Source organism: Mastigoproctus giganteus, chromosome 3 (genome assembly GCF_048544385.1).
Source record: "Mastigoproctus giganteus isolate SK-2022 chromosome 3, ASM4854438v1, whole genome shotgun sequence".
NCBI lineage: Eukaryota > Metazoa > Arthropoda > Arachnida > Uropygi > Thelyphonidae > Mastigoproctus > Mastigoproctus giganteus.
Genome location: NC_143577.1, coordinates 84,827,810 through 84,849,835, shown reverse-complemented (window position 1 = coordinate 84,849,835; position 22,026 = coordinate 84,827,810). Strand labels below are relative to the sequence as shown.

At 37.2% G+C, this 22,026-nt stretch overlaps 1 protein-coding gene across 1 annotated transcript in view; it reads left to right on the top strand.

Moving 5' to 3' along the window:
* LOC150088121 (uncharacterized) overlaps positions 1-21,543 on the top strand; it is a 138,378-nt gene extending 116,835 nt beyond the window's left edge. Inside the window, exon 16 of the mRNA XM_090370031.1 lies at positions 18,842-21,543. Within this exon, the coding sequence (XP_090226157.1) occupies positions 18,842-21,337 (2,496 nt within the window). The 3' untranslated portion in view covers positions 21,338-21,543. The remainder of the gene's footprint in view (positions 1-18,841) is intronic.
* Positions 21,544-22,026: the final 483 nt, after the last annotated feature.

The following is a 22,026-nucleotide window of genomic DNA, read 5'->3' as shown; positions in this document are numbered from 1 at the left end:
ATCCACGGATCCAATCCGTTCCAACAAAATATTCCTCTAACCATGATACCGACTACAGATGCTTGAGTTGTCTTAACAAGGCAAGCAGGATCCACCGCTTCGTGAGGTTCTCGCCACACTTTCTCTGCCCACTATCAGTGTAAAACAAAGTGTATCGTAATTCGCCTGACCACACAACTTTCTTCCATCGTTCCACTGTCCAATCACGACGTTCGCAGCAACACTGCTTTTTTTTCTCTGAAAAAAGCAGTGTTGTTTCCTGTTTTTCTCTGAAAAAAGTGGCGTCCCAATAGGCAGGCGACTGCCAATACCCAATTTCTTCAATACCTGTGCATGGTATGGGTTGAAATATGAGAGTTCTAGACTTGGCTGAATGCAGATGTTATTTGCTGCACACCGAATGTTTTATTTTTCCGTACCGTCCTCCTTAGAGTACGACGGTGTTGATCTTGAAGTAGTTTTTCTGCCACTTTTACGCCTTTGAGAAGAACTGTTTTCTTTCCAGTCTTTAAACACCTTTGAGATGGACGCTTTTTAGAACCCAGTTATGAACTTGAATCGTGGCTCCAGCTAAACGTGCACGCACGACACTGACAGAGCGTGCATTTCCTCCATTCTGGCTTCAGATTAGTACTGTCGAACAGCCTGTGCAGTCATTATACTCAGCGAGGAAACGTCAAAACCCGTGTCACAGTTCTCTTTGCATTTATTCTGTCTGTGATCGTCTTAATACAAAGGTTCGTTTTTTTTTTGTTTTTTTTTTTTATCAGCGTGTGTATATTAACACAACAGCAATAAAGGCATAAAAAAAAGAAAATTGATAACCAAAACCTTTAGAAGAGAAAGTGGACACTTTCCATGAAAAGTGCCAAAATTTTCTTAACTTTAAAGAAGTCAACTAGCTTAAGGATTTATCGAAAATTAAAGAGCAGTACAGAAAATAATATAAATTTAAAGACTTAGGCCTAACTATTAATTAGAGCAGTTTCATCCAATGGGAGACAGACTGGCAACTTCAATGCATCTCGAGACAGAAAACCTCAGTAGAGTATCTGTATATTTTGTGCATTCTAAGACTTGTTTTGTCTGTTTACAGAATGAGGGGGGGGGGACACAGAAAATCAGATGGCATATATATAAATAAATAAACACACACTCCCACCTAAAAGTTTGGAATCACTATTCATTTTTCTTGATTTTCCAAGATGATTCAAATAAGATCAACTTGTTTACGAATTTTTATTAAAATATTTTCTGTTATGTATAAAAATCAAACAACTTAAGTGATATTTAGAAGTATTAAAGAAATTTCTAGAATATTCTAAAGTATTCCAGAAAGGTGTAGAAGACTCCTGAATGTGGTAGCGCATTGCAGAAAATTCCTCAATGTTGTAGATGATTCTAGAAAGTGGGAGTATTGCAAAATTGTAGATGATTCTATAGAGTGTTTCTCAATAATATAAATTGAGGAGTAAGAGCTGTAACTAATAAAATCGAACACCCATCATCCAGAAAGCGTGTTTGGTGTAGGTTCTGTGTGTTTCGTGATAAACGTGGCAAGAAATAAAGAAATGTGTTAAAAACAGAAGTGCTATTATAACTATGCACAAAGAAAGTTATTCCCTGAGAAGCATTGGCAAAAACACTAGAAGTTTCATTTAAAGGAGTACAAACTATCATTAGAAGATTTAGGTAGCGAAAGCCAAGTGTTTCTTTAGATTTTTGCGTTTTAATAGGGGTTTTCGGACCGCTGCACGACCATGGTCTTGCTTGTTGAAGACGAAGTTTTATGGTGGATGTAGACACGGGAGTTTCTCTGTTCCCATGAACTCATCGCGGATTTCAGGTGTAGTAAGTCTCGATTGCATTTAGAAATCAGTGTTATGTCTTATCGTGTGCTTCCGTTGTTACGCGCGGTTGACCTGATCGTGAGTTGTCCTTTAAACTGCAAGTCTCCTTGAATCTGTCCACAGTAACGTACTGTGGACAGCTAAATCCAAATTTTAAACATTTCGGATCTAAGTATAGAATTTACGTGAGACGATCAACTGAAATAAAAAAAATCATGCCACACTGTTTAATGCCTACAGTCAAGCACTATGGTTGTTCCATCATGATCTGGCGTTGCTTCTGTTTTTTTTTTTTTTTTTTTTGAGTGGGTGATATCATCAGAATTTAAGAATTTTAAGGAAAGAAAGCTATAAAAACATTCTTGAACATAATGCAATATCCTGTGAATTTCAATTTTGTTAAAGAAATTTTATATTAGACAAGACAATGACCAGAGAAGTTTACCTTGTAAGGTAGACAGAGAGAATATAAGAATAGCACTGTATTTAGCAGTCACTTCGGCTAGTGTGACGGTCAACCCAAACGTGTGCAGTACTACAAACGGTAGTGGATCCATTCGTACAGCACCCTTTTTTTGATAAACAATGACTGAAACCATTTTCTTTGTAACAGTCATACGCAGGAATGCTACTGCATATGGTTCCCATAGTTGATGAATGTTGGACTATACTGTCGTCGTGCCTCCGCTGAAAGTTTCAATGACAGGGTACTGATAAATTATTATTATTATGTAGTAGTAGTAGTGGCATGTGATGCAAGAAAGCAAGTGTATGAGCTTATGCAGCATCAGCCAAAAAAAATAAAAAAATATCACACCATTCCCTCCAAATGCCTGTCCAGTTCCTCAAATTTATTCAACCTATCAACTTCCACAACGACGGATGGAAGTTTGTTCCAGCAATTAACCACCCGCTGGCTAAAGGCAAATTTCCGCACATCTATTCTACCTCTGTCTTTTCTTAATTTGAATTTATGCCCCCTTAGGTTCGTAATCTGAACAAGTGGAAGGATCCCATCAGAATTCAGCGTGCTCAACCCATTCAAGGCCTTATACACCTCAATCAGATCACCGCGCAGGTGCCTAGTCTCCAGCCACTGCAATTTGCAGAACTTAAGCCTCTCTTGGTAAGAGGATCCCTTCATTACCCTCACCAATCTTGTTGCCCTTCTCTGTACACGCTCAAGTAAATCTACATCCTTCCTAAAATGAGGCCTCCAGACCTGTACGCAGTACTCAAGGCGTGGCCTGACCATTGCCTTATACAGAGGGACAATCGCCTCCTTCTCCCTGCTAGCAAAATTCCTATATATCATTGATAAAACCCCATGAATGATCTGTCCTGGCAGCCTGTCTACATTCCTCAGAGAACTTCATATCTGACTGCACAATTACTCCCAGGTCTTTTTCATTTTCTACCACCTTAAGCGTAGTACCACACAGTTGGTACGTTTCTCTGGGGTTACTTCTACCCATATGCAGTACTTTGCATTTGTCAAGGTTAAACTTCAGTTGCCACTTCTTAGCCCAACTGCCCAAATTATCTAGATCCTGTTGCAGTAGCACACTGCCATTAATGTCATTAACAACCATGCCAACCTTTGTATCATCCGCAAACTTCGACATTAAGCCTGATATACCTTCATCAATATCATTGATAAATATACAAAACAACAGTGGACCTAACACCGAACTCTGTGGGACTCCACGAAGAGCAGCACCCATTGATTACCACCCTCTGTCTTCTCCCACTTAACCATCCTTTTATCCATTGTAGCAACTTACCCTTAATACCATTCTGCTCCAATTTGTACAATAGTCTTCCATACGCAACAGTGTCAAAATCTTTCCTGAAATCCAAGTATATGATATCAAAATTATTTTTTGCATCCAGTTCCTTTGTAACCACATCATTATATCCTATCAAATTTGTCAGACAAGACTTTCCCTTAACAAACCCATGGTGTGTCTGAATTATTGCTGCAGTCGTGTCGTTTTCTCTTTGTACGGTAACTTCCTAGAAGCAAGCATGATACTACAAAGCACTTGTTGTTGGTTGTTGTAGGGTTTTTAGGTGCATCAGCAACGTTGGTCATACTGGGCCGTATATATTAAGTCTATAAATTGCATGTGCTCTGAGTGAAAGCGTTTTGTGGAAAGCGTTACCAGTGATTCGCCATATCTGCGTCATGGCACTTTGTGAAGAATTACAGAACTTCTGAAAAAGACAGAAAAGTGTAGCGTTTGATTTGTTAGAATGGTCTTATGTTCTGTTGTTGTTCTCTGGCTGCTTGGCCGCTGGGTTCCTAGTGGAACCCCACGTTGCCAGCCACCACCACTGGGAGATGAGCCAGGCTGCCCATTATACTCTGGCTGCCATCTGCCAGAGTCACCTGAGCTTCATGACAGGTACCAAAAAAAAAAAAAGGAAAAATTTCCAGAACACTGTGCCTCTTTGAAAATCACGTCGAGAAGAAGAGGGGGAAAGCAGTGACGTACTGTTCGTAACTCCGCCCACTCACTGCGTTCCCCCTCTTCTCGACAACTGCACGTAGCGAATGTCACGCGACATAACAGTATGGCGGAAACGAAAAACAACGAAATTAACGGCAATACAGCAATTTTTTCGGAGCAGCATCCAAAATAACTATACGTAAAAATAAAACTAATTTCTTTTTCAAAACGAAAAAAAAAATAATGAGACGCATTAAACGACCAATTTTCGGCAAATAACTCCCGAAGTCCCGTAAAAAGGTAACTTAAAAACCTAACCAATTTTCATTAAAACACAAATGAAAGACAATTAAAAACGTAACTCACGTTACATTTTTTTTTTCGTCCAACGACTGGTTTTTGCTTGAATCCTTCCCGAAGTCGCGTGTAAAAACAATCTTTTTTTGCTAAACAGAAACAAAAGTCAATTAAAACGTGCAACGAATAATAAAATTGCTCTTTGCATAAGTACAAAACGGCATCATAGAATTTTTTGAAAAGAACGCAACGGACACGATACTAGATTAATGATACGTAAAAATAACATAGAAATACAAACTAAACTAAACTAAACTAAACTAAACTCACCTCATCTCATCTCATCTCATCACTGGAACGGGATAACGACACAAACTCAGGACCACGAGGCAATTAGCAGCAAACCAACAAGTAACAGCTGAGCCCCGTACACAGTAGAAACCAACATTCAAAAGAAAGAATACGCAACTAATTTCGCATTTAGCGCTCCAATGACGTCGTGTCACGTGACGCCTGCGTGAACGAAGAGGGGATGCAGCAAGTAGGCGGGGTCTCAACCTGTCAATCACTGCTTTCCCCCGTTCTGACAACCAATTACAAGGGGGCACCGTACATTGGAGTAAGGCCAAAAAAAAAAAAAAAAAAAGGTTTGGAAGGAGTGAGTGAGGAAATAGTGAAGAAAGGTGGGGTGCAAAGTACGGTAATTAAAAAAAAAAAAAAAAAAAGAACAAGCCACGGAGAAGGGGACCTGCTGGAGATAAAAACAGAAAAGCGTGGAGAAAGGGCTTGGCCCCAGGGGAAGGTCATAGGGAACAAATGCTCCCATGGGGGTGTCATATGAAGCCCCATGACAAGTATCAATCCTAACCTCAGAATGTCTGAAATCAGTTTTTTGCTGGACGGAATACCTGCGTTTCCGGGATGAAAAACCAAAAAAAATTGCTCGCGTCATTGACGAGATTAAAATTCGGGTCTTTTCCACCCGGTGTAATAGTAATAGAGGCAAGTAATGCAAGAAAGCAAGCGTATGAGCTTATAAAGCATCACCAAAAAAAAAATTCACACAACCATTCCCTCTAAAAGTCTGTACAGTTCTTCTTTTAATTTATTTAAGTTATAAACTTCCACAACAACAAATGGAAATTTGTTCCACCAATTAACAACCCGCTGGCTAAAGGCAAATTTCCGCACGTCATCTATTCTACAACTGTCTTTCCTCAATTTGAATTTATGCTCCCTCACGTTTCGTAATCTGAGCAAGCGGAAAAATCCCATCAGAATTCAGCGTGTTCAACCCATACAAAGCCTTATATACCTCAATCTGATCACCTCGCAGGTGTCTAGTCTTAAGCCGCTGCAATTTGCAGAACTTAAGCCTTTCTTCATAAGAGAACTCCCTTCGTTTCCCTCACCAATCTTGTTGCCCTTCTCTGTACACGCTCAAGCAACTCTACATCCTTCCTAAAATGAGGCCTCCAGACCTGTACGCAGTACTCAAGGCGTAGCATGACCATTGCCTTAGACAAAGGAATAATCACCTCCTTTTCCCTGCTAGCAAAATTCCTGTACATCATTAACAATACCCCATGATCTTCCCCGGCAGCCTGTCTGCATTGCTCAGAAAACTTCAATCTGACTGCACAATCACTCCCAGGTCTTTTTCATTTTCTACCACCCTAAATGTAGTACCACGCAGTTCGTACGTTCCTTTGGGGTTACATCTACCCAAATGCAGTATTTTGCATTTGTCAATGTTAAACTTCAGTTGCCACTTCTCAGCCCATCTGCCCAAATTTTCTAGATCCTGTTGCAGTAGCACACTGTCATTAACAACCCTTCCAACTTTTGTATCATCTGCAAACTTCGACACTAAGCCTGATATACTTTCATCAATATCATTGATAAATAAACAAAACAAAAGTGGGCCTAACACCAAACCCTGTCGGACTCCACTAGCAACATTAGTCCACAAAGAGCAGCGTCCATTGCTTACCACTCTCTCTCTTCTCCCACTCAACCATCCTTTTATCCATTGTAGAAACTTACCCTTAATACCATACTCCAATTTATAGAGTAATCTTCCATGCGCAACAATGTCAAAAGCTTTCCTGAAATCCAAGTATATAATATCAAAATTATTTTTTGCCTCTAGTTCCTTTGTAACCATATCATAGTATCCAATCAAATTTGCCAGACAACTCTTTTTCCTTAACAAACCCATGCTGTGTCTGAATTATTGCTGCAGTCTTGTCTAAATGAACCTGCAGTGCATCTTTAACCAGTGACTCCATTATTTTACCCAGAACAGAAGTTAAACTAACTGCTCTGTAATTACGAGTGTCACCCTTAGAACCACCCCCTTTGTGAATTGGGGTTACATTTGCACGTGGGGACTTCCCCTGAGTCCAAGGATGCTCTCATAATTATGGCTAAGGGTTTGTTTAGTTCCTTTGCCGCTTCCTTTAATATAACTGGACAGATCCCGTCCACCCCAGGTGCTTTCTTATGTTTAACTTCAACAATTTCTCCTCCACTTTTCTTTCAGTTATTAAAAAATCATTAAGCAACCTGTTACAGTTTGATAAACATCTGGCATTTCCCTTCCTTAATAACTCATGTGTGAATGTAGATGTAAAATACTCACTAAGGCTGCAAAGTACTTCTACACTCATGTGTGATCTGCTTTAATAGTCGTGTTATATTAAAAATAACTGCCATTTTCTGTTTTAATTTACTCGTTGCACTGATTGATATAAATTCAAAATATACAGAATAAGCTGTATATTTTCAATTTATATGAAACGTATTATTACCTCTTCACTTTAGTTTATGACTATTGATTGGGAATAACCAAAATTATGAAAAACTCTTATTATTTCTGTGTTATTATCCAAAAGTACTCCGGACTAAATATTTATTAATAACTTAAGCTTATCAAAATTTATGCAGGTAACAAAAAAGAATCAATGGCTCCACGAGCACAAATACGGAAAAAAAAAAAAAAATAGGCGCCATGCTGATTTGTATAGCATGCTACCAACAAGCATCTTATTGAGCGTTGTGGGACATTGATAATCAAGAGTGACAGGTCTGTTTGCCCAATTCCGACATTGCTATCTCATAATTGACCTAAATTCATTCAATCTAAATAACCTAAACTAATTAACCAATAAATCACGTGTAACCTGACCTAATGTAAGAGAAGAGCAACAAAATTAATGAGGGGAACAAAAGGCTTCAGATTTGGAAACTGAAGTTCCGGGAAACTAGGCACCTGCGAAGTGAACTGATAATCAAGGTGTTTAAGGCTTTGAATGGATTGGGTAAGCTCAATGCTGATGGAATTCTTCCTCTCACTCAGATCACGCACATGAGGGAGCATAAATTCAAATTGAGGAAGAATGCTTTTAGGATAGACGTGCGGAAATTTGCACTCAGGCAGCGGGTAGTTGATTCTCGGAACAAATTTTCATTTGGTGTTGTATAAGTGGTAGTTTCAATAAATTCAAGGAAAAACTAGGTCAACTATTAGAGGGGATGGGCAGGTAATGTAGGAAGTTAGGTTTTTTCTTTGCTTGATGATGTATATGCTTGCTTTCTTGCATCGTTTGCTATAACTAATACCATAATCTGCTGGAACTGGTAAATGGCTTAAGCATTAGGAAAGTGGCATCATTTCTTAACCAACTATACGACACTCTAATTTTTATAAAGCTACATTACCCAACAGTCAGGTTGGGTTAGTTTTTTGCTAGTATCTGTCGGTATTCCAAGCCAATCAATATGAAAGCTGTGCTACTCGTATATTTGATTGACAATATGCGAAATGAACGAACGAATGTTCTGTAAAGAACAGGCTGTTGCGAGCTACCAACGCTTTCAGGTTACTAATTTCCCTAATGCTCTTCATTTGATTATTGTGCGATTGTAATCCTTCTGGCCTCTGCTTTAGTGTCTAATAATTACACATAACCAATTATGGATTTTGTGCCTGTACTCTGTAGTATATACACAGGAAAATTAATTATTAATTTCTTACGTGCAGCGAAATATCTTGCAGTTCTGAGTTTAAAAACAAATGGAATTCTTCTTTTCAATGCGCAGCGATTACTGGTGAGGAAGGCATCCTCGAGCACTACTGCGTTGTAGTAAAAAAGAACCGAATTACAATTTCCTTCATCCATTTAAATAATTTCGTGAACTCTACTTAAAATGCAAGGATTGAATCAGAGAATGTAGCGCACAATCACCTGTAAGCGTATGCACCATGATAAAGAGTGAATAAAATGACACCTGCATTCCTTTTCAATAAAGCAGAATTTTGGGGCGTTAAATCTAAATAAATTCCTGTCGTATTTTTAGTTTTGAATCTCTTTCAAATAATTAATATACTTAATTTACATTCAATACTGAGATCTATATCCAATCAATATTAAAAATTACTTACCGGTACTTTTATAACAGTCACTTTAATTAACACGAAGACCAGAATGGTGCATTGTAGAATGTTTATTACCGCTTGTACTCCACCTAGCACTATGACAGATTTAAAACGTGATATGGAAAATACTTGATCACGAAATGAAAAATTATTCCTTAAAAGTTTTATCATATCAAGATTATCTTTTCTTGGCTAGATACGCTTCGTTAAACACATAGCTTATACAACGGTGTGAATAAATATTTTTGTAAAAGGAGATATTAGCTGAAAAATTGTTACAAGTAGCATAAAGTATCATTCAGGTCTTCCAACTAGCTTGTAGAAAGATTTTTTACATTAAAATAAATGCAGTCTGGAAGCTCTCAAAGCACAATAATGAACGAAAATAATGAAAAATTATAAATTGTAATGCACATAACACAAGAGATTCAAATTCAAACTAATCAGAATACTTCACACAATTTTTTCCCAAAAATTTATTATAATTTTTTATTTTATTTTATTTATTTATATATATTTTTTGTTGTTGTTATTGCACTTCCGTGAAACGCCACACTATAACGCCACAGGATTTTGCCAATCAATTGCAGTTGTGAACTATAATTGCTTGAACGGGCCATGAAAATATTAATTCAATACTAAAACAACAGTAGATGCCAAAGTACTTGAGAAACTACCATGCCGCCAAAAAATAAAATAATAATAATAATAATAATAATAGAGTTACCCGAGAACAGCCTCAACAACCCATATGTCCATAAATTACATGAGTTTTTGGTTGATTTGCCTGTTTTTCTGGATGAAAAACCCGAATTTTCGAAAAAAAAAAACTTGCTTTCCTCGTCTAAGACCCAATAACTTAGCCACGGTGTAAAAAAAAAAAAAAAAAAAAAAAAAAACTATAAAACTTTCTCGTGTCATTAACAAGATTCGGACCACAACCTATTTCAGCCGGTGTGAGAAGAATGGTGATTATTACCAATGCACTCTCACGAGGACTATCAAAATGCCAGATAAACTGTGGGAGGAGGAACAGCAGATGCTTTGTTTAGTTATGGTTAGAGATAAATGAATGGGACATTCGAGAATTGCGCGTAAGGTAACCAGAATTTGTAGTTTGGTTTCTATGCCAGACCATTAAAATCAGAGTGTTCTGGTGAAATGCGTCGCAGTTAATCAAATAATATACTTTTGCTGCGTTATTATTATTATTATTAGTAGTAGTAGTAGTAGTATTAGTAGTGGCATATGATGCAAAAAAAAAAAAAAAACCAAGTTTAATAAAGAATCAACCAAAAAAATCCTTCCGACATCACCTATCTATCTCCTCCAATAATCTGACTACTTCTTCCTTGAATTTATTCAAACTGCCCACTTCTACAATAGCAGATGGAAGTTTGTTCCAACAATCAACCACACATCCTTGGACTTAGGGTTGATCCCCACAGACTGGAGAAGTGCAAATGTGACTCAAATTCAAAAAACGAAGGGGATAAAGCCTAAATGGATGTCAGATGAACTGATGAGGCATATGGCAGAGAAGAAACATGCATGGCATACATACAAATTAACACATGACACAAAAGCCTATGATAGATACAAGTTGATCTGTAACCATGTTACAAAGGAGGTTAGGCAGGCGAAGGCAGAGTACGAGAAATCTTCGGCAAGGGATGCAAAGAAAAACAGCAAAGAGTTCTTTACTTATGTAAACTCGAGAAGGAAGGGGATGAATCAGATTGGTCCACTTGATATCGATGGTTCAACTGTTGATGATCCTGCTCAGGTAGCTAACAAACTAAATGAATATTTTGCAGCGACATTCACACATGAGGAGTTATTTAGCGAGGGGAAAGCCAGGGGTGTATTCAACTCTAGCAGTAAGCTAGAGAATCTTGTAATAACTGAGAGTAAAGTGGAGGAGAAACTGTTGAAGATAAACACAAAAAAGACACCCGGGGTGGATGGGATCTATCCATTTATATTAAAGGAAGCAGCAAAGGAAGTAAGCAAACCCTGAGCCATAATTATGAGAGCTTCCTTGGACTCAGGGGAGGTACCCATAGACTGGAAATGTGCAAATGTGACCCCAATTCACAAAGTAGGATCAAAGGCTGACACAAGCAATTATAGACCTGTAAGTTTAACTTCTGTTCCAGGAAAATTAATGGAGGCACTAGTTAAAGAAGCACTGCAGGATCATTTAGACAAGACTTCAGTTATAGCTCGGACACAGCATGGTTTTGTTAAGGGGAAGTCTTGCCTGACCAATTTGATTGGATACTATGATGCAGTCACAAAGGAACTGGATGCAGGGAATCACTTTGATATTATATACTTGGATCTTAGAAAGGCTTTTGATACTGTTGCACATGGAAGACTGCTGCACAAATTGGAGCAGTGTGACATTGGAGGCAAATTGCTGCTGTGGATAAAGGGGTGGCTGAGGGGGAGAAGACAGAGAGTGGTAATCAATGGACACTGCTCATCGTGGACTAATGTTATTAGTGGAGTCCCTCAGGGCTCAGTGTTGGGTCCATTATTGTTTTCTGTATTCATAAATGATATTGATGATGGTATATCAAGCTTAATGTCCAAGTTTGCAGACGATACGAAGGTTGGCAGGGTTGTCAAAGACACTACTGACACTATGCTGCTGCAACATGATCTGGAAAGGTTGAGCAGACGGGCTGAGAGGTGGCAAATGAAGTTTAACATTGACAAATGTAAAGTACTACACATGGAAAACAGCAACCCCAGAGCAACGTATCAACTCTGTGGTACTACACTGACAGTGGTAGAGAATGAAAGGGACCTGGGGGTGGTTGTGCAGGCAGACATGAAGTTCTCTGAGCAGTGCAGACGGGCTGCAAGAGTAGCTCATGGAGTATTGTCAATGATATATAGGAATTTTTCTAGCAGGGATAAGGAGGTGATTATTCCCTTGTATAAGGCAATGGTTAGGCCACACCTAGAGTACTGTATACAGGTCTGGAGGCCTCATTTCAAGAAGGATGTAGAGCTGCTGGAACGAGTACAGAGAAGGGCAAAAAGATTAGTGAATGGAACAAAGGGGTGCTCTTACGAAGAAAGGCTTAAGTTTTGCAAGTTACAGTGTCTCGAGACTAGGCACCAGCGAGGTGATCTGATAGAGGTGTATAAAGCATTGAATGGTTTGAGCATGCTCAATGCTGATGGGATTCTTCCTCTCGCTCAGAATAATCGCCTGAGAGGGCATAAATTCAAATTGAGGAAATACAGATGTAGGATAGACGTGCGGAAATTTGCCTTTAGCCAGCGAGTGGTTGGTTGGTGGAACAGACTTCCATCCCTTGTCGTGGAAGTTGATAGCCTAAATAAGTTTAAGGCTCAGCTGGACAGGTATTTTGAACGAACAGAGGGGTGAAGTGGAAGTGGTTTTTTTTTTTTTTTTTTGGCTGATGCTGCATAAGCTTGCTTTCTTGCATCAAATGCCTCTACTAATGCTAATGCTAAATGCTGATAAAAGGCTGACACGAGTAATTACAGATCTGTTAGTTTAAATTCCATTCCGGGATAAATAATGGAGTCACTGGTTAAAGAGGTGATACAGGATCACCTAGAAAAGTAATAGTTCAGACACAGCATGGGTTTGTTAAGTGGAAATCTCCTCTGACCAATTTTATTGATTACTATGATGTGGTCATAAAGGAACTGGATGCAAAAAATAATTTTGATATCATATACTTGGATTTCAGGAAAGCTTTTCATACTTTTGCACATGGAATACTACTGTAAAAATTGGAGCAATATGGCATCAAGGGCAAGTTGCTACAATGGATAAAAGGATGGTTCAGTGGGAGAAGACAGAGAGTGGTAATCAATGGACGCTGCTCTTCATGGACTAATGTTACTAGTGTATCCCCCAGGGTTCGGTGTTGGGTCCACTGTTGTTTTGTATATTTATCAATAATATTGATATTATATTTATTTATCAATAATATCAGGCTTAATGTCGAAGTTTCCAGATGATACAAAGGATAGCAGGGTTGTTAATGGCAGTAATGACAATATGCTACTGCAACAGGATCTAGAAAGTTGGGCAGATGAGCTGAGAAGTGGCAACTAAAGTTTAACATTGAGAAATGCAAAGTACTGCATATGGGTAGCAGTAACCAACCCCAGAGAAACTGTACCAACTGTGTGGTACTACACTCAAGGTAGTAGAGATTGAAAAACGTTTTTAACATTTTAAACATTTATTAGTTACGTAATGTAGCATGTTGAGCTTAAATTCGCAATATGAGTTCGATAAACTGACTAACTGTGCATTCCAAATATGCCTATAATGTCGTTTTCAAAAATAAACTTGGTGAATAGTACACGACTAGATGACAAAAATTACCGTCCAATCACACTTTAAATAGTTTAGCTATTTATATACAATAATACATAAAAAAAGCAAAAAACTATCTCAATTCATCAACCCTATCTTACCTCTCGAACTACATGGATTTGGTACTCAGGGGATTAGTTGCAACTAAAAACCTAGCTTAATTTTGGAAACTTTCATCATGGAGATCTATACGAGAAGCTCAACTGATGTTGTGTATGCCGAACTCCCTTGTTCGCTCTTTTCATAGGGTGTTTGACACTTTTTAGCGTTTGAATTTTTTTTAAAAGTTTCATATTACGTCTGCCCATGTATAATACAGGATGGTCATGAAGTCCTGCACCGATTTTAAATTTTAATAAAGTTATATAAATTATAGAACCATTTAGCAAAAATTATATGAAAGTTCGTCTTAAAGCTTTTTATATAATAATTTCATCTATGTAAATCTGATATTTCTTTTGTTGTATTTATATTTTATATTTTATGAATTTCTCTTTTATTTGCAGATATTGAATGACCCCAAGTGGCGACATTTGAAGAAAAAGTTAACTGCGTGCTTTGGCTTGCAGAGTTTAAATCAATAACAGCTGTGAGAAGAAAGTTAACTACTCATAATAAAAAGCAGGAAGCCCATAAAAAGTATTGGATGAAAAATTTTAAAGAAACTGGATCAGTTAATGACAAACCATGATCTGGGAAACCTGGAATCAGTTAACGATGATGGCGACCATGTTGAAGTGTGATAATTAAAAACTACATTAAGAATAAGACTTGAAGACTTGAATTTTCATATAATTTTTACTAAATAGTTCCATTATTTGTATATCTTTATAGTTATTCAAATTTAAAACCGGTACAAGACTTTATGACCACCCTGTATGTCCATAAATTGCGTGTTCTCTGATTGATTTGCATATTTTACTGGATGAAAAACACAAGTTTCCGGGGTAGGGATTGCTATACACGCCTGAGACCGACTAATTCAGCCATGGAGTGAAAAACTCCATAAAAATTCCTCGCGTCATGTGACTCACGGTTTTACTCACATACCTTTTCATATATTTTCCCCAGAGCATCCGTAGTTTATTAGTTTACACGGATGACGTGAAATTATTTTCATCGTGCACAAGTATCAAACAGTGCCGTCACTTACAATCTGCAGTAACCCTGTTCCCTGAGTTGTTGTTGTTGCTGTTGTAAGGTTTTAGCAGCATCAGCGACTAAGGTCATGTTGCTCCGTGTATATTGTCTCCAAATTGCATGTGTTCTTAGGCCGATTTTCTGTTTGCTGGACGAAAAACCCAAGTTTCCCGGAGAATAAACCATGCTACTCTTGCATGATATCGACTAACTCAGCCACATTGTGAAAAAGGCTCATAAAAATTCCTCCCATCATCGACTGGACTCGAACTCAGGTCTTTTCCACCCGGTTTGGGGAGGATGGCGATCCTACTAACTATGCAACCCCCGAGGGCTCCCTGGTTGGGTGTCCAGCAATAACACATTAATATCAATAAATGCCGTATTTTAACGCACAAAGACAATCCGTTCAATTTAATTATCCAGCCAAAGAAATAAAAACTTAATAGAGTGCAGACCATTAAAGGCCTTAGCATTATCCTTTCAAGCAATGGATCTTTCAATAAGCACATAGATAATTTAATTAAACAGCAGTATAAACGGATTCATTAATAGCTTCTTCCTTCCTACATAACTCTAATTTGAAATTACTATGCATTGCAATTATGCTTTCCATCCTTGAATCAAAAATAGAAGAGATACGAAACAGAATTCTAAAATACTTTCTACGTATTGATGGTATATTCCATTTTTACAGCAATTACTACTTAACGTACAGTATCGAGCTAAATATATTCGTAAGTTTAAACTATTAAGTGAACGTCCACAGTTAACGAGTTTTAGAATTTATACACAGAATTCTTAATAGTCAATGCAATCACTTTACCATATTAAATGACATTAATTTCAGAGATCTAAATGAATGTATTCCTTTCCGATGAAATCAAATTGAAAACAAATTATGGTATGTACGTATATAACTTATTGTGACTAATAGAAAAACGCAATCTTGATGCTTTCATTAATTATGCTATATTTAATTAAGTCATTAATCAAGTGAAAGCTTATAATTGAGCGTTTTTTTCTTATTTATTTATTTTTATTTATTTTATTATTATTATTTTTTTATGTTCTGTGTTCTCACAATTTCATGTACAGTATTTTAGAAAGTATTTTAGAAACGTACCAACTATGTTGTACTACACTTAAGGTGGTAGAAAATGAAAAAGACCTGGGAGTAATTGTGCAGTCACATATGAAGTTTTCTGAGCAATGCAGACAGGTGCCAGGCTGTCAATAATGAGACTGATTTCATAAAAAAAATTTAATTGTAAAATTTTCTACGAGTGAAGGTTCTCTCCTTCGGAAGTTAATATCGCATCTAGAACTCCTTCCATCCCTGGAAGCAGTGGTAGAAGCCTTTTTCTCTGAGGTCCTTCAGTATATCGGTTACGGCGCTGTGGATGTTGTCGATCGTCCCAAAATGATGTTTTTCCATCCGATTCTTGATCTCTGGGAAAAAAAACAAAAAAAAAAAAAAAAAAAAGCTACAGATTCGAAAAATACGATGGCTGGAGAGCAAGAGTGTTTTTGGAGGTCAAAACCTCCGTAACAGACATCGCGCAGTGGCAGGGCGCATTGTCGTGATGCAAAATCCAGTGTTTGGCGTTTTCAGATCGAACGCGCAAAACACATTTCCGTAACCGTTCAATGACTTTTCGGAAGAGAGTCTGATTGATAGTTTTGTCTTGAGGCATGAACTCTTTGTGCGCCACACTAGGCTGATAAAAAAAAAACAGATGAACAAGATTTCATTCTGGATTTCCTAATTCGTGCTTTCTTCGGGCGTGGGAAATTTTTTTCTGTGTGCCATTATTCACTGTCTTTTTGTTTCTGGATAGTACTCAAAAACCCATGTCCCGTCGCTTATCACTCGATGAAGTAACTCTAACTCAGTTTCAACACAATTGAGACGGTCGAGGCAGACGTTCTTCCAATTTTGCTTCTCTTTTTCAGTGAGATTGTTTGGCATCGTTTTTGCACAAATTTTGCGCATGCCCAAATGCTCTGTTAAAATGTCATGGACGGCTCAGTGACTCGTGTTTAGCTCACTTGCCATCAATCTCACTGTCAACAGTCGGTGTCACACACACACACAACCAGAACCCTTACCCTCTTCACATTCTCCTCTGTTGTTGCTTAGACACAGGTCTCGCTGTGCGTGGTTAATCTTCAACGGATCAACGTCCTTCCAAAAAAGGCTTGTAAAACTTTGGCTCGGAATAAAACTTGATCTCCATAAGCTCTTTTTAACTTTTCTTAGTTGCTTTTCACTAAATTTGACGCAAAATTTGATAGCATAACGTTGCTCGATATTCTTCCACTCTTATTTTTTGCAACGCGTACTAAACTTTTCGCTCTTGTTGTGTAGAGGGTGTTTGACCTACACGTCGATATGCGGTATGCATACGCAGTACTGCCACGTTGCATTTTATAAAATCAGTCTCATTAATTTTGTGACACACCTCATATTACCTTTTTTAATGTTACAATTACATAATTTTATCTTTGTACAAATATATATTTTACTGAGGTTGTTTTTTGATATTTAACCAATTAAATAACGTGCACATTTTTATCGGGCTACAACCTATTTATATGCTTATTGTAAAATAAATAAATATATGACCAATTACTATGAATAGTTCCAGTAAAACGAGATTTGATCATTAGTATTAGTGTGAGAATGATTCACTTTAATACGAAAGATCAAACAATCGTTAATTAGCATTAACGATTTATGTTTGTAAGTTGTTAATGTTAATTACAAGGAGTTTTTAATAAACTATTCCTTACTAGTGTGTGTGTGTGTGTGTGGGAGAGCTATTAGAATAAACAAATTACGAAAATTTATGAAAATGATTACGATATTTAAATAGCAAATGCATAGTTGATATTAAAATACAGTAAAATCTCGGGCTTACCTTCAGAATAGGGTCCCCCCTCCAGACTGCTCAGTCTTAGGGTGTTTATCCCCCTCATTCCCGCTGTTTTAAAATAGGAAAATAAGTTCCCGATTGAACAGCGGTAGGAGGAGATAAACATTCTAACTAACACTAGGCATGTCAATCACTGCCTTCTTTCTCTTCTTCTCGCCGCCATTTTGGAAGGGAACGCTGTTCTAAATTTTGCCAAATCCCGTTTCAACGAATACCGTCTTAAAGAATTTTTCACTATAAGGAAAATATTTAAATCGACTTACCACATTACTAATTTTTTTGTAAGCCTCATTTGAACCAAATATTTTTGGCGAAAAATTCAGTAAAAGGAATTATTTTCAGTCCATGTATGCCTAACGAAATAAAGAATTTTTTTTTTTTTTCGGAAAATCATAAGAAGCACGGGGTTACCCAAATTGTAAATACGGTTATGGCAGTCTTCACAGAACAATATAGCAACTTTAAAATATACCGCAAAGAACTCAATATTACGTTGTCTATGTTCTCCACGTTTTTTGAATGAATCATATGTGTCCTTCCTCCTGCAGCATGCAACTGATGAAGCGCGTTCTGGCAAACGTTTCAAAAATAAAAAAAATAAAAACTTATTGATTTCGAATTTATGATTACTCTTTCTTCCTTTTCTTTTTTTTTTTTTTCCTTCATTTTGTAGAGCAAATATTTTTAAAACATGTTGAAATCAAAGAATACATATGAAACAAAATTGGAGGTAACGAAACAGGCCTCATGTTTTCATGATTTCAAGCTTTTCCATTTAATTTACATCAGAGTTCATTCTAATGAGAGAAAACGTATCAAACATCGTGTATGTTGAACCTACATATTTTCGGTTGCACTATAGCTGGAATTTCAGTACTAATGAAGATAGAATAAGTTGTATCTACTGTACTGTATTTCTGAATTTGTGGTATCTCTTTATCAACAAAATATGCCTTCAACGATACTCACTATACAAGTTTTTTTCTTTTGTACTTTTTAGTACACGAATTTCATCTTTTCATTATTTATTTATTTATTTATTTATTTATTTATTATTGATTTTAAAGTCGATATTTAAGAAAAAATAAAGCAGAAATTACTACTTCTACATATTAGAAGTAGTAATTTTGAAGTGCAACAGAATTTATTTGAACAAATAATAGTTCTTCTTGAAATAATTTTCAGCGATATTCATTAGAAATAAATTTCGGTATACAACAAAATGAACTGGGCACTCCCGTAAAGTTAGTTGCAACGAGATTTTACTGTATATCAAGAGATCTAGATTAATATATTTTCAAAATATTGAGTTTTGTTCTAAAGTACTTGTATTTTACTATTTCCAGACAGTAAAAGGCAACAATATAAACGTGAGGGACAATAGCAGAATGCCAACGGATTCAGAAAACAGAAATTTATATTCCTTCGTGCCAAAAACAGATCATCGACTTGTTGGAAATTCTCAGATAAAAGTTCGGCGAAATTCTGCAGATAATATCAGCAGTGTTTCTGGACCTGAAGGCAGTGAAAGCTCCAGTCTCAATGAAGGAGACAGGACTATGTTTGCTATTAGATTACATCAGCGTCCTCTTCAGAGAACAAAGAGCAACGCATCAACGTCATCTTCTTCAGAAATTGGTTCGCAGGACGAAGAGAGCTTCCAAAGTGTTACGTGGTGTCGGCCAACTGTTCGTTCCACGGATAGCCTGGAGAAACCATTTGAGTCTTCTAAAGAAGAAACCGAAAGTCGTGAGCTCATTTTGAAATACCCTTCGTCTAGGAGCAAACAAAACGAAAATGACAATCGCTTCCAGAAGCACACAGTTCATGTGCGAAACTCAGAATCAAAAATTCCCTTATCAAATCAACGGGTAGCTTCTCGAAGTGAATCACAAGAAAGCAATACAGTGAAAGAAAAAAGGAAGTTGTATGCTAGTGAACGGTATCACTTCGATAATTCAGAAGACAGAAGGGATGCGGCAAATAACAGACGTGACTTTGCACAGAGGAGAAGAAAGAAAACAGGAATTTCCGAAGAGGAAAAAAAAATTACAATATCAAAAGAGGAAACCGACTGTGCTCCAAAAGATAATAAGCTCTTAGCGGAGAAACTAGCTGGACAAGTATTGGATCAAGGAAGTAAAAAATCTGCATCACGAATCGCAAAGCTAGAAGCCAAAAATACAACCACATCTTACCAAGTCTCAAAATCTTACCAAGTCTCAACACCACATCTTACCAAGTCTCAACAAACCTCATCAATAAAAGAAACAGGTGATTTAGAATCCTCAGATTGCATTTTAAGGCTGTCAAGGCAAAAGGACTCCAGAGTAATAGCGTCTCAAGATTTTGATCTTGAAGCTAAAGCACTGTGTGATTCTAATAATTGTGGAATACAAGATCGATTAGCCAATGAAGAAACAGTTATGGTCCCTCCACGGAAACAAAGTAATGGATTATATCCAGTTATTACAAAGAGATCGTCTACTGATGGTGAGATATTTAGCGTATGGGGCAGGACATCTCAGCAGCCAGCTGCAAATAAATTAACAAATGAACATAAATTAACTGCCAGTGTAACTTCCCAAGTAGCAAGAACTGTTCGACCTAGTGTGTCTGATACTCATGTCATTCATACTAATAAAATAAATCCTAAATGTTGTCAACCACCCATGCAAAGTAGCACAACGGATTCAATCTTTAAATCTAACGTCCCAAAAACAGACATTAAAGATGGGGGATATAAAAGTAATTTAAAGTCAGAAAGTCCAGTAATAAAGTCTAGAAGTCCCCGTAAATTTAAAAGGGAATTTTCTCGGGACAAGCAGGAAGAAAGACCAGAAGAAGGCAGCGGTTATTTAAAATCAACTTCTGCACCTCAGTTAGGCTGGAAAAAAATATATGCAAAAAGAGCACACGACGGTGCTCCAAGTGTGAGAGTTTTAATTGAAAAATACAACCAGAAAGTTTTGGAACATCAAGGGTTGTCAGAAAACAAATCGCCTACCTCTTCAATACCAGTTAGGAAATGTGCTACTTCGGACAACCAGGAAATCCAGTTGTTTGAATATCAGAGTCCATGTTCAAGTTTTCAGAGCAGCACACCAACTACGCTTCAGGACTCTAAAAATATAAATAGTCCATCAATGAGTCCAGTATCCCGAGCTCGGTCTGAGGCACTAAGGCAAGCTAAAGCACAGTTCATTTCCTCGAATACAATTTCTTTTCAACCGCCTGAAAAAACAGCTAAGGAAGGTGGTTCTTCACTTTCACAGTTACCCGATCTAATTAAATCACAGCAAAAAACTGAACATTCATCAAACATTTCATCGGAACAGACCGGAACGAAACACTTTTATCAAGAAGGGGATAATATTTCAACAACTTCCGGAAAATCTATGGACTCTATGAGCTTAGTGATATTTCGTTCAGGAGAAACCTGTCAAGAATCCAGATTTTCTCGGAAGGCCGAAATTGAAAGATCTGTCTCAGTAGATAAGCCAAAAGAAATGGGCGGCAGATCTAGCTGTCCGTCTGAGTCAGTTTCTTCTGTTACTTCACTGTCCAAGAGTCTCTCAGTAGGAAGTGCTTCCAAATTGTCTTCCCACTTCTTGAACCTTCGAATTAGGAGAAGTAAAAGGAAAAAAGAAATGGCAACTGTTAGTGAACTCTGCCGCCAAAGTCTACTGGTAGGTTTACCAAATGAAGAAAATCATACTGATAATAAGAGTGGAGAAAGTACTGGATTGAGCCCTCGTAGTTGTCCTTCATCTCCTGAACTAAAAGCCAAGAATAAATCAAAAAGTGGTTGGTTACATAAAAACTTATTCAGACAAAAATAACTTCAAAATCATCACTTATAAATTTGTGTGTGTGTGCTTATATGCATGTTGCAGGGAACATAAATGGCACCTAGTGGCAATGATTCACACTGACTCTCATTTTGAACACACTGCTCATGCTGAACATAACAGTAATATACCGGTGTACTGACAAACAGAAGGTTGTTTAGCCGATGTTTCATATCCCGAATTGATTAGTATTTCACCCTGTGCGTAGAACGCTACAACCTATGTAAATAAATCTTTTTATATTACCTTTTACTATAATCTAGTTGTTCATTATTTCATACTGAAAAGGATTCTCAGAGTTCATTCTGTAATGGCTTGCAGTAATCGACCTAACGCAGTAACCCAAATCAAGAACTGCGAATTTGAACTTTTGGGAATGGATAAGTTTTTTGAAAAAAATTATCCGGTTTTTTTACTTAATTACCATATTAAATAAATAATTTCTTTATTTAATATGGTAACAAAGTAGAAATAAGGTTTAATAAATAATTTAATAGCCGTAGTCACATTCGTTAGCTTATTTTTAAAATTTAATGAGAGGATTTTGTAAGTTTCAACTTAATAATATTCAGAGAGCTTTTGTATCGGTGATTTAGCACAAATACCACCACTAGCAGCGTAGTGCTTAGTACTGGAATTAAAGTGTTTTTGTTTGGGGTTTTTTTATCCAGAAAAAAAGG